At 47.5% G+C, this 12,526-nt stretch overlaps 1 protein-coding gene across 1 annotated transcript; it reads left to right on the top strand.

Moving 5' to 3' along the window:
- Positions 1-8,838: 8,838 nt before the first annotated feature.
- mex3b (mex-3 RNA binding family member B) lies at positions 8,839-12,245 on the top strand. Its single transcript, XM_041174743.1, has 2 exons — positions 8,839-9,173; positions 9,900-12,245. The coding sequence occupies exons 1-2, from the start codon at positions 8,912-8,914 to the stop codon at positions 11,315-11,317; spliced, it is 1,680 nt and encodes a 559-aa protein (XP_041030677.1). The 5' UTR covers positions 8,839-8,911; the 3' UTR covers positions 11,318-12,245.
- Positions 12,246-12,526: the final 281 nt, after the last annotated feature.

Here is a 12,526-nt window from a genome sequence, read left to right as displayed (position 1 = left end):
ACATCTGCCACTTACTACAGGACTTGGCGCCAAGGGGACATGGAGGACACCCACTGCCAGTGGCTGTGAAAGTGACCATGGCGCTCAATTTCTATGCCAGTGGCTCCTTTCAGGGCTCCACAGGTGACCTCTGTGGGATCTCACTAGCTGCCACCCACAAATGCATCTTTGAGGTCACGGATGCCATCTTCTCCATGGCAACAACTTTGTGCACTTCGCCCGGGACCGGGACAGCCAGGATGCAAGGGCCATTGGATTCACACAGATCTCGGGATTCCCACAGTTGCAGGGTGCAATCAACTGCACTCATGGGGCTCTCAGGTCTCCATTGCTACACTCGGTGGACTTCACCAATCTCAAGGACTTCCATTCACTGAATGTGCAGCTGGTGCGCGTCCACCAGAAATTCATCCTGCAGATGTGCGCACGGTTTCCAGGGAGTGTGCATGACACCTACATCCTAAGTTAGTCACAGATCCCTGGACTCTTCCAGGGTCCACAGAAGCTGCAGGGATAGCTCCTCAGGGACAAGGGCTGCCCACAGAGGCCGTGGCTGATGACACCCCTGTGGCGGCCTCAGACTGCAGCAGAGCGACGCTATAATGAGGTTCAAGCTGCAACTCGCAAATTGGTGGAGCAGACCATCGGGATGCTGAAGATATGGTTCCAGTGCCTGGACCGGTCTGGTGGAGCCCTGCAATACAATCCGCAGAGGGTGTCACGCAACGTCATTGCTTGCTGCGCCCTTTACAACCTGCTGCTGCAACGGGGAGAGGAGCTGGCTAAGGAGGAGATGGAGGAGCTGGATGTATCCTCTGATGAGGGGGACGCCGACGGGGATGAGGGTGAGAGGGTCCTCAGTGGTGATGATGATGATGAAGATGGGGCTCTCGCACTGGCTAGACAAGGCAGGCACGCTCAGGAGGCCCTCATAGCTGCTAGATTTGTGGAGGATGATGACGACATGCAGTGAAGAGACCCCATAGATCCTCACATTGTAGTTGTGAATGTTTGACTCCAGTCTGGCTTATGGCAGCGCCAATACCCTCTGTGAGAATGCTCCTGTCATGGAGATGCAGTGGAGGCCCTGATAGTCACTCAATTGCAGGAGGATATGACAACATGCAGCGAGGACACTCTATAGATCTTCACATAGACTCTAAGAATGTCTGCCTTCTGTCTGGCCAAGGGCAGCTCGCTTGCACCCCATGATCAGGGCCATCTCAGAGACGCAACCATGAAACTTTAGACGCACCTGATGCTGTGACCTCAGCCCTTCAGGAGCTGGTGCGCAGTGTCACTCATCGCAGATGCTGGTGTAATGGGGACCAGCCCCACCTTAAAGGTGCTGAGAGCCACACAGAGAGAATGTGAGAACTCTGTGACACCTGTTCACTACATTCTGGAAGTAATGACCAGCATCACCAAGGTGCAGGTATCAGTAATGTGTCCAGGAAGTGGGAGGCTGGACTATCACTTTGGTCTGAAGGCTGCACAGAGCACAGGAAAGAGGCCCTGGACTTTTATCTTGTGCAGAAAGGCTTCACATCTGAGTGACAAGAACACTGCTCATCAGAACAAGGAGCCATTGGCAGGGAGACATTCTTGAGAGTTTATTGACCATAGCGAACACCTCTCTCACGTATACACTGTTGGAGGCCAAGTATGGTTTCAGCGATGGAATTAAGCCCACGCAGCAATGCAGGAGCGACAACCTGGACCAAGGATGGTGGCCACCATCCTGCCAGTGTTGACCTCGGTGTGTTGAGATGCCGGCACTATCACCTAAGACTGAAGGCAGATGGACTCCTCCATCGTGCCTTGCAATCTGAGGAGTGCAGTGGACATCCCTTCCTGATGTTCCCGAACATGCCTTTGCAGCTCCAGCAACTGAGGTATGACCGAGTCCAGAGGCTCCTCATCTGACTTGGACTCAGCAGATTTCTGGCCTCCAGCAGTCCTCCGAGTGCCGGGGACCTGGGAAGTCCCTGCCTCCACCTGCTGTGGATCAGAAAGTACGATGTTCTCACCAGATTGTGATCCCAAAGCTACTCCAGAACTAGGTCTCACCGAGGTGTGTATCTCTGCGCTGGTGGAGGGAGTGGGTGAGCGCTGTGATAGGACTTCAGGGAGGGTGCCTCCAGATTCCTCTTCAGAGGTTTCTTCGGGGCTTGATTGGAGGCCCTGGGTCGTGGACTCTGTCGGCTGTTTGGCAGATGTGCCTGCGAAAGCAAGGGGAGGTAATTAGTGCACGGCAGTGGCCTGTGAAACAGGACACATCACTCACAGCATGAAACAAAAACAGAAAATGCTGGAAAAATTCAGCAGGTCTAACAGCATCTGTGGAGAGAAAAACAGAGGTCACATTTCGAGTCCGTATGTTGTTTGGATGTTTCGGACTTGAAATGTTAACTCTGTTTTTCTCTCCAAAGATGTTGATAGACCTGCTGAGTTTTTCCAGCATTTTCTGTTTTTCTCCCCAGATTTCCAGCATCCGCAATATTTTGCTTCCACACACAGCATGGTCGTCTGATGGTTGTTGCACTGCTGGAACCTCACTTGGCAGAGAAACGCTGATCTCACCATCAGCACAGGACGGGTCCCGGTCATCGCTGGCCAGCTGGATGGCACTGTTTTCCAATTCTGTCAGAACTTTGATTTCCAGCATCTCTCCACCTCTCTGCGACATTTCCCCGCTTTTGTGTGCCAGTTTGTCCTGCATGGATAGGGATGGGGAGAGTGTGTATCAGGGCACCTGCTGGGCCAGATGATAAGTATGCCTGGTCTGTGTGAGTGGTCCCATGGACGGGATGAGGACAATCACGGTGTGTGTGAGAGAGTGAATGGTGATGTCCCTTGAACTGGCAGTGAGTGAGGGCCCTGTGGATGTGTGATGGGTTTGTGAGTGTGTGAGTTGGGAGTGATGAAGAGTGACTTATCCTGGCAGAATGGAGGAGATCATTCATCCTTTTGCGGCACTAGGTGGCTGTACTCCTCTGCAGGGCATTTGCGCTGGCCACCACTGCCACCGCCTCCCAAGCCGGGTTGGTGACTTTGCTGCCCCTCCTATGCTCAGAGCGGGGCGTAGCGCACATCCCGGCGGGGCTCCATGCGGTCGCTCGAGGAACCTTTCATTGTAGCGGGGTGGGGGGGGCTGGGGGGGTTGGGTGGGGGGGTGGGGGGCGGTGGTACTACAGTCTTTTTTCCTTTGCTGGCCATGTCTCCTGGGCTGCGGTGGTGAGTTGGTGGTGATGAGTGCTTTGCTGGCGGCTGCCTTTTAAAGATGGCGGTTGGCATGATGCAACAGCGGGGTGATGGTGAGCGGGTGAATGAGAGCGCTCTTGCCATAGAAACTGCGCGTTTCCGGGGATTAATAAATAGTGAGGTGGGCTTGAGATAATACGGTGTGAAAACCCGCCATTTTCACGGCAGTTAGGGCTCCATTTTACCCACCCGGCTACCACAGTTAGTGTAATTCTGGGAAAATTCTGCCCCATATCTTTTAATCGCCTGATATTGCTGGTCAATTTGTGCATTAATTATGGCATGCATTGTAATATAGCAAGATCCAGACCAATATCAGTTGGGGAAAATGCCCGGCTGCCAAACAACTTATTTTATTAGTCGGTTCAGGTTTTGAAGTTCCTACAGCAAGTCAGAGAAGATGCTACCCTCAGGGCAACCTGATGAATGATTGAATATTTTACTGTTTCTGAGCCCTCCAACACAATTCTGTAATGGTCTAAGCAACAATGATGATCATAGTGACGTTAATGCAGTAAACTCGATCTCATCATTGATTTTACTGGGAGATGGGGTGAAGGGATGCGCAGAGTTAGGCTAATTGGAAAGTGTCTCTGTGGAGTAGTACAAAACTCCCCAGAAATTATGCTGTAACATACATTGTGGTGTAAGTGACTCAAGTCATAATTCTGCAGCATGGTAATAGCATACAATTCGCCACATATTTTCAGCTAATGCAGAGCTATGAATATATGTCTCTGCACTATATAAAACTGACAATCTAAGTGTGTGTGTACATACGTTTTATACATGCAATTGTGCTATCTCCCTTAGATTTATTATGGCAATTCTTAATCTTAATCAATCTTAAACGATTTCCCTCCTCTATTTTCATGAACTTGCAACTGAATGTTTTTCTGCGCCCATGTCGATTAAGAACTAACAGTACTCACACTGAACACCAATTATCCTAGCTGCTTATACCTTTCGTGTGCAGCTGCACTCCTGCTGCATGTACTTTACTTTAGGTTCTCAATTCATAATTCAAAAAAAAATCTTATTTAAAATCTCTGCACTGGCATGTTTGATTGGAACAAGCAAACAGAGAAATGTAAGATCACAGCTTGGTTTATAGGGCCACAGAGGAATGAACTCCTGGTACAATCAGTATTTTATGGGGTGGGGGATGATGCAAGCCAGGATCTCTATTAAAATTCACCTACAACAATTTCAGCACAGGCGCTCCTTCAAATTCCCCAACATATGCCATCACAGATTGTTTTTTTAAAAAGGCATTAATTGGACTAAATTGAGTACCATGAAAATCAATCCAAAGTGAGTAATCAACCATTTAAAACATACATTTAGAATCAGCCCTCGTGCTTGTATTGACTTTGCACTTACAGTGTGCATCCTTAAAATAAATGCATAAATATGTGGGAATACTTCAGTACTATAAGTGACTCATGGTTTTCGATGATAGCACAATTACTGACAGAAACTGTTAAAATTGGCTCTTGAATTAGCACAGAAATCTGACTATTTTCAAAAAGATTAAAACTGGTGAACTAAACACAATTGAAGTATGGTGCACACTCTGAAGTGGATGCGAACATAATAAATTATTAACAAGATGACCAATAGCCAAAGCCTGTCATATTTCCCCTGTAATTTGCATGATTATATGTGTTTATCAGATTTTATTGGCTACTCAACATAACCATTCGGCAATCATGAATGAGGTAGTTTAACACCAAGTACAAGAATGGTGCAAATGTTGGTATCATTATTCATCCATTGATGTGGTGTCTTTCTTTTATTGACAATGCTTTTGAATGCTGATTTACAACTTAAATAAGTGAAAGTGTGCAGATGATCATGATAGCTGAAAAAGATAACTGTTTCTTATGACACATAAAACTGGCATTCATGCTGTATGGTGAAAAGTTGAATTCTATTTTTTTTTAATGCAATATTCAATTTGAAAGATTTTGCCCTTGGGCCTTATTTCTGCCATGGAATGTATATTGTAAACATTAAGAGAGTTACAATTGCATTGAGGCACCTTAGTGTAGAACATGCTGTATAGAGAAAAGTTGAATTTTATTGGACTTTATATAATTTTCAATCTGAAATGTTTCGTGATGTACATTTACAAATGTCATAAATGAAGTTTATTTTTGGAAGGAATAACACAAGGCTCGTGAAACGTCTTTTGGTTTTTATTTTTCAAAACTCATGTGGCGTTTTAAAATCAAATCAGACCACACTAACACCGAAGACCCCCCTATCCAGCTACCAAAATGACCTTCCTCTAATGTTGAGATGCTGCTTTACAACAGCAATAAAAAAAATAAGACCTGTTTCCCTCTTTTTTTTTCTCTTGATTCCCGGGAAGGGAATATCATTGATGGGAAACGTCCTTGGGAACTGTTGACTTTTAGTCTTGCCTAAGCTTTGCGGGGGTGCGGCGCAATGTCGGGCATGTCTTGTTTTCACCTAAAGGCACACAATAACCTTTCAACTGGAAGACCTTGGAACATCTGAGTGGAACCTTACTGATCTTGGCGTTCATAAAAACATCGGCAGATAATTAATAGCGACAAGATAGTAACAGGGATAAACTCGCTAAACCTTAAGAGATGGGATGGAAATGAGCTTCTTGCGAATTCTGAATGGGGAATTTCGTAGGAAATAATTTAGGGCAGAAAGAAAAAACGCGGTTAATGTGTTATAAAGCTTGATGTGATTATGTTAACTAGACAGGCAGAAAGCGATGGACAAAAACAAAAAAATGCCTCCCCATGGAGAGGGGTTTTTAAGCATTCCATATTAACATAAGCATTGTGGGGGCAGAGCAGGTACTTTCCGTCCCAGCGATTTCAAACTGAGCAGAAATGTCTTTTGCGATCGAGGAGCCGATCCATCTCCCTCCCGATGTTCACGTCCACAAATAGTCTTTTCTTCAAATCTGAATGAAGAGTCGAGCTTTGTGGAATTCTCTTCTGTGTGTGGCTGTTACCATTCTCAAACCATGTGTTCCTCCCCCTCGTTCCCATTTGTCAAGCAAAATACCTTTTTTTTAAAAAAAAAATGTTGCATGCAAACCTTAAACTTTTTAATTTAATTACTAGTTATCCTGAGAGCGTCGGCAATTATAATCTGGCTTTTATGATGCTTCTTTTCGTTTCTATAGATTACATTTCAAGCTGCACCATTTTTGGAAGGCGTTAAAATTTAACCATAAAAAAGGGGTCAAACCAAATGGCTCACTAATAACACAATAGGAATATCATCTTTGGTAAATCAGTTAATAACTAGTGGCAGATAAAGTGATTTGAGACTTACGTATTTTAACCAGTTATTGCTGTTAAAAATATGAGAATCTGTATTCTAGGTCATTAATTTGAAAAAAAAACCACGAATTAGATATATTTCTTGCTCGTCTGATGTTTGCCTAATAGTCATTAAACAAGCCCATCCTAGAAATCTCAATGGAAATGCCCCATACTAGTTAACGGGGTTGAGTAAACACGGTGCAGAAATGGATATGTTTACCTGTGTTGCTCATCTGTACCGGGCTGTTATTTGATAGCAAGTTGACCCTCTTTGACACATGGGTGCGATTTCTCGCTTACATGAAACAAACGAGAGAGAAAAAGGCGCTATCGTGTCCCCCCTCCCACCCCCCGCCGCAACCTGTTATCAAACAGATGACAATATGCTCGAGTGATGTCGCCAGTACAATGTAGATATTTCTATCTAAACCAAGGTGCGTCCGTAGTAACATTGCCCAGGAATATGGTGCACTGCAATGGAACTTGCACCACAATTTCCGAACCATCACTAAATGTCTTAAATGTATGATATGAAGGAGAGAGGTATTTTTTATTGTGTGTGTGTGTGTGTGTGTGCATGTATGTTGGGGGAGGGAGATCTGATTTGCGATTCTCTAACTCGCAGAGCTCCGTTCTGACGTAATTACACACAAATATGAGACGGTTAATTCTTCAACAGTTCACAAAAAAAAATCATTTTCATTTTATTTGAAGGTTTAACTGTTCTAGCTGTAATCACTAGCAACTCAAACCTCAGACCCCGCCCCCAAAATCAGGACTGCAAAGTCGCTGAATGAAATTAACAGTTACAACAAAGACACGTTTGGATGTTGTTTCTGGAGAATCTGGGACCACCAGCTTTCTCCGTGACAAGTGTCGCTGGACAATCCCTTCATTCTCACCACATATTTCGCAAGGATGGTGTAAAATATATCCTTAAATGTTTCTGTTGGATTTCAGTGGGCCCCGCTCGGTTTTGTCAAAAACACCTTAAGGCAATAAACCTCTCAGTAAACAATCACAGAAAGGTCCCAGTAAAATGATGACACCCATTGTTGGCATCTGGTTACAAATATGGCCCACTATGTGCAGCATGGATCATTAATATTAAGAGCAGCAATGATATAATGCAGTGTTAGATAGTGTGCAGTCTATAAGTGATCCCACTGCTATTATTAAAGAGGGTACACATTTTTATCCTCATAACATTGTGCAATATCGTTAATTTGAAAGGAAAATATCCCATTAGCTATTTACAACACCGTGCAGACTATAACATTGATTTTGGTGGCTGCTTCATTAACATGTTCTGCACATTGCACCATAGGCACACGGTGACAGTAAACTCACTGTGGGGGGGAGATTAAATATTTGCAACTCAGACTGCAAGAAAACCTTTCAGGTTCTATATATATATATGTCGACTACCTGTTCTATAGAAAAGGAAGACCGTCTCCATGCTGCAGCTCGCATTGTTTCATTGTTGGAGAGTTGTAGAAGAGAGGGAGGGGAGGAGGAGAGGGGACGGTCCCATTCACTTGCTGCTGCCTTAGCTCCCTCCTCCCTGGCCGGGCCAATGAGGCGGCTCGCCGCTTCACCTCTGCCCGCCGACCCCGCCGTGTGTGGCTGATGTCATGGGGCCGCATTGCTCGGCAGCACTGCCGGGGCTGAGACTGGAGCAGGACACGGCGAGACGGTGCTGAGAGCGGGCGAGAGAGAGAGAGAGAAAAAGAGAGAGCCAGCCGGCTCCCCGCCCCCCCCCGTCCCCAAAATAACACACACACACACAAAGAGAGAGAGAGAGAGAGAGGGGGAAGCTAGCCAGGCGGAGCCCATACCCTGCAGCCGGCCGGGGAGGGAGGGAAGGAAGAGCTGCTGAGGATATATCATCTATATATTGTACAGAACTCCCACCCCCCCCCACCTCCCCCCCCCACCTCAGTAAACCGGCTCTGGGTGCCCACTCGCTGTGTTCACTGCCTCCCCCCTCCCACTGGGAGCAGACACAAAGGCAGTGGGGGGGAGCCGCGGCCCCAGCAGCCGGCCACTGCCTTGGCTTCGGGCTCCCACCCGGGGAGCCTCTCCTACGCTGCTTCGATCTCACTCCAGCTTTTCCTCTCTTGTCTCTTTCCCTTCCCCCCTCCTCCTCCTCCTCCTCCTCCTCCACCACTACCCCCACCTCCCCCCCCCCTCCTCCTCCTCTCTCTCTCTCTCTCTCCCTATACCCTCCCCTCCCGTTTGCTTTTGTCTGATTCCTTCCTGCTTCTCCCGGGCTCAGCCTCTCTTCTCTCTCTCTCTCCCTCTCTCTCTCTCTCTCCTTTAATAAAAAGATGCCGAGCTCTCTCTTCACCGACATGGAGCGGAACCCCGGCGGCAGCAGCAACAATAACAACGGAGGAGGAGGAGGAGGAGGAGAGACGCTGGATGACCAGAGAGCGCTGCAGATCGCCCTGGATCAGCTCTCGCTGCTCGGTCTGGACAACGACGAGAACTCCATTTACGACAACGAGCCGAGGAAGAAGAGCGTCAACATGACCGAGTGCGTGCCCGTGCCCAGCTCGGAGCATGTAGCAGAGATCGTGGGGAGACAAGGTAAAGAGCAGCCGGGGGTTTGTGTTGGCCTTGCGATCTCTTCCTGGGTTTGAAATGTTGCAATTTGGCGGTGACATTAGCTGATAGGATACAGTGTATCTTTATCCTGTGTCTCTGACTCTATCTTTGTATAGGCTGCTGATACAATGTATCTGTTCAGCCTGGTGTGTATCTTTATTCTGTAACAATGTATCTCTTTATTCGGTGTATCTTCATTGCATCCTGCACAGTATCTCCTGAAACTATGCATCATTTCTCTCTCTCTCTCTTTATATACGTGTCTTCATACTGTCATCCAGTATTCTACAGCATGCATCCTTATACACAGTGCATGTGTCTCTTTATTCGGGAGCTGGTGTGCCGTTGCTAGTTACAAATAAATCATTTGAGTAATGATCACAAAAGGAAAGTGCAGAGCTGTAACAGAGGCAGAGAAATGCTGGCAGCAGGAATCTTGCGCACTGAGTGTTTTCACTCTGTTGCTTTGTGTTCTCTCTCTCTCCCCCTCTCTCTCCTTGAGTAATGGTGATGACAAAGGAAAGTGCAGACATGCGAGAGGAGCGCATTGTGCAAAGGGGGAGAAATGCCATGTTTGGGCTTTCAGTCTTATTTTCATTCTGTTTCTTGTGTTTTAAAGAGCTTGGAGACATTTGGTGTTTTGTGACTAAACGATGGGGTTTGTTTTTCTCTCTCTCTCTCTCTTGTCTCTCTCTCTCTTGCTGTAAGGTTGCAAAATCAAAGCTTTGCGGGCAAAGACTAACACCTACATCAAGACCCCGGTGCGCGGGGAGGAGCCTGTCTTCGTTGTGACCGGTCGCAAGGAGGATGTGGCTATGGCCAGGCGGGAGATCATCTCGGCGGCCGAACACTTCTCCATGATCCGAGCTTCCCGCAACAAGAACACGGCGCTGAACGGCGCGGCGCCGGGGCCGCCCAACCTGCCGGGCCAGACCACCATCCAGGTGCGGGTCCCTTACCGGGTGGTGGGGCTGGTGGTGGGGCCCAAGGGGGCGACCATCAAGCGGATCCAGCAGCAGACCCACACCTACATCGTCACCCCGAGCCGGGACAAGGAGCCGGTCTTCGAGGTGACGGGCATGCCCGAGAACGTGGACCGGGCCCGGGAGGAGATCGAAGCTCACATCGCCATGAGGACGGGCGGGTTGATCGAGCTCACGGACGACAACGATTTCCACGCCAACGGCACCGACGTGGGTTTCGAGCTGGGCGGACCGGGCAGCTTGTGGAACAAACCGACGCCCGGCCGCAAACCCTTCTCCACTTACCGGAATGACAGCTCCAGCTCGCTGGGCAGCGCGTCCACCGACTCTTACTTCAGCCCCGCCGGCCGCCTGGCCGATTACAGCCCGCCCGCCCACTTCCCCGCCAACGGCGTGAACGGGAACGGCAGCAGCTTCGTGTACGGCGGGGAGCACCTGCCCGCCTCCCTGCCCGGGGAAAGCGAGCGGGACCTGGGCTTCGAGTCTCCCAGCTTCGACCCGGCCCCCGCGCCCCCGGCCTCGGCCATCATCTGGTCCCAGTTCGAGCGTCCCAACGCCGCCGGCGCCTCCTCCAGCAACGGCGGATCCTCGGCGCAGCATCATCATCATCACCATCACCATCAGCAGCAGCAGCAGCAGCGGCGGGCCAACAGCGTGGGGTCGGCGGGCGCCCCGCCGCCCCGGCTCTCCCCACCCCCGCCCCCCCCGCCTCCCCCTCCGCCGCTGCAGGTGAACGGCGCCGCCGAGCACCATCCGCTGGCCCGGCGGGTGCGCAGCGACCCCCTCAGCGGCGTGACCTCGGCGATCGGCCTGGTCCCCTTCACCAACGGCGGGGGGCCCGCCGCCGCCGCCGCCCTGCTGCCCGGCGGCGCCCACCTCGCTGGCGGGGTTGCCGCCGAGCCGAGCGGCTCCTGCTCGTCCTCCTCCTCGTCGTCCTCCTCTTCCTCGTCCTCCTCCAGCATGAGGCGGAAAGGCAGCCGGGACTGCCTGATGTGTTTGGAGAGCGAGGTGATCGCTGCCTTGGTACCCTGTGGCCACAACCTCTTCTGCATGGAGTGTGCAAACAGGATCTGTAAGACCAGTGAGCCCGAGTGTCCTGTCTGCCGTAAAGCTGTAACTCAGGCTATACGTATATTTTCTTAATACAGCAGCAAAACAACCAAGCAGAAAGCAAGTCCTTTGTAATACTGCATTACCAAGATCCAGAAGAGTAAAGTTAGCAAAAAATTAAAAAAATAAAACTACATATCGCGTATATTATGTGAAATCCGCAGGTTTAAGAAGAGAATTCTAAAGGAGAATTGCGTTACAGATTGAAGTATTTTATTCTTTTTTGACTTGAAAAATTATATTTCGTATGGCAGATGTTTACAAGTATTTTAATTTAATTTCAGTGAGACTTTTTTGTAGCTGGGTTAAATCTTTTTATTTTCGAATGGCCTTAAACCAGGGCGCCACGAACACTGTATATGGTTTTGTTACTATCTCACACAATACTGTTGTCTGGGTCTTGAGGCCACACCGTGTGTAATACAAGCAGTATTCAGGAGGGAAGACGGTTGAGTAGAAATAGAAATGGAAAAGAGAGACTTTTAAAAACCCGCTTCACCCAGCATATTTTCTAGTCAATGATATAAAACATATTTTATTCTATATTATTACGAAAATAAAATTATAAAAGTAGCAAAAATCAATGAAAGGAAACAGTTAAGCTTTCTAACATTTGTACAAGTAGAAACCAGTGAAAAATTACAAATTCTGTTGCACCACTATAGTTTTTAGTATTTCTATTTTAATACATTTGTTTACCACTTGTTTATGTATATGTAGGTGAAGTTACTTGATCGTAAATGTACTTTATTGAGCAAAGTTTAAAAACGAAATATATTTTATTTTATGATAAAGGGCCTTTAACCTCATGGTCAAATACTAATATTATATTTGCTGAGACGAGAATTGAAATTGTATCAAGAGTTTTATTTTTCTGACATTTAAAGTTCTACATAATAAAGGTAAAACTTAAGTAATGGTGCTACTTCATGTTTTTTTTAAGTATTTCTATATAAATAAAATTGGTACATGGAATCAATTCTTGAAGCATCTGTTGGTCTTAATATATTACACACACTTATAGAAACACTACAAGTTGCCAAAATGGTAAGAGTACTTAATATGGAAAGCTCCAAACCTCTTAACTGACAAATTTGTGAATGGGTTAATAAATCACTGACAGCAGTGAATACTTGCTTTAGAACAGAGTACCTGGTTTTACTATGCATGCACACTGTAGACCCTTAGATCTGCTTAAAATCTGTATTAAAGTCATGCTTAAGATACTGTGGATAAAACCGT

This window comes from Carcharodon carcharias, chromosome 26, assembly GCF_017639515.1.
Source record: "Carcharodon carcharias isolate sCarCar2 chromosome 26, sCarCar2.pri, whole genome shotgun sequence".
Lineage (NCBI taxonomy): Eukaryota > Metazoa > Chordata > Chondrichthyes > Lamniformes > Lamnidae > Carcharodon > Carcharodon carcharias.
Note: the sequence above shows the minus strand (reverse complement) of the source record. Positions and strands in the feature narration are given on the sequence as shown.

What these genes read in the sequence shown, in the direction of transcription:
- mex3b (XM_041174743.1), top strand. Translation starts at nt 8,912, where the DNA reads ATGCCGAGCTCTCTCTTCACCGACATGGAGCGGAACCCCGGCGGCAGC. An exon ending in AGAGATCGTGGGGAGACAAG is followed by an intron (nt 9,174 to 9,899) that starts GTAAAGAGCAGC and finishes TCTTGCTGTAAG; the next exon opens with GTTGCAAAATCAAAGCTTTG.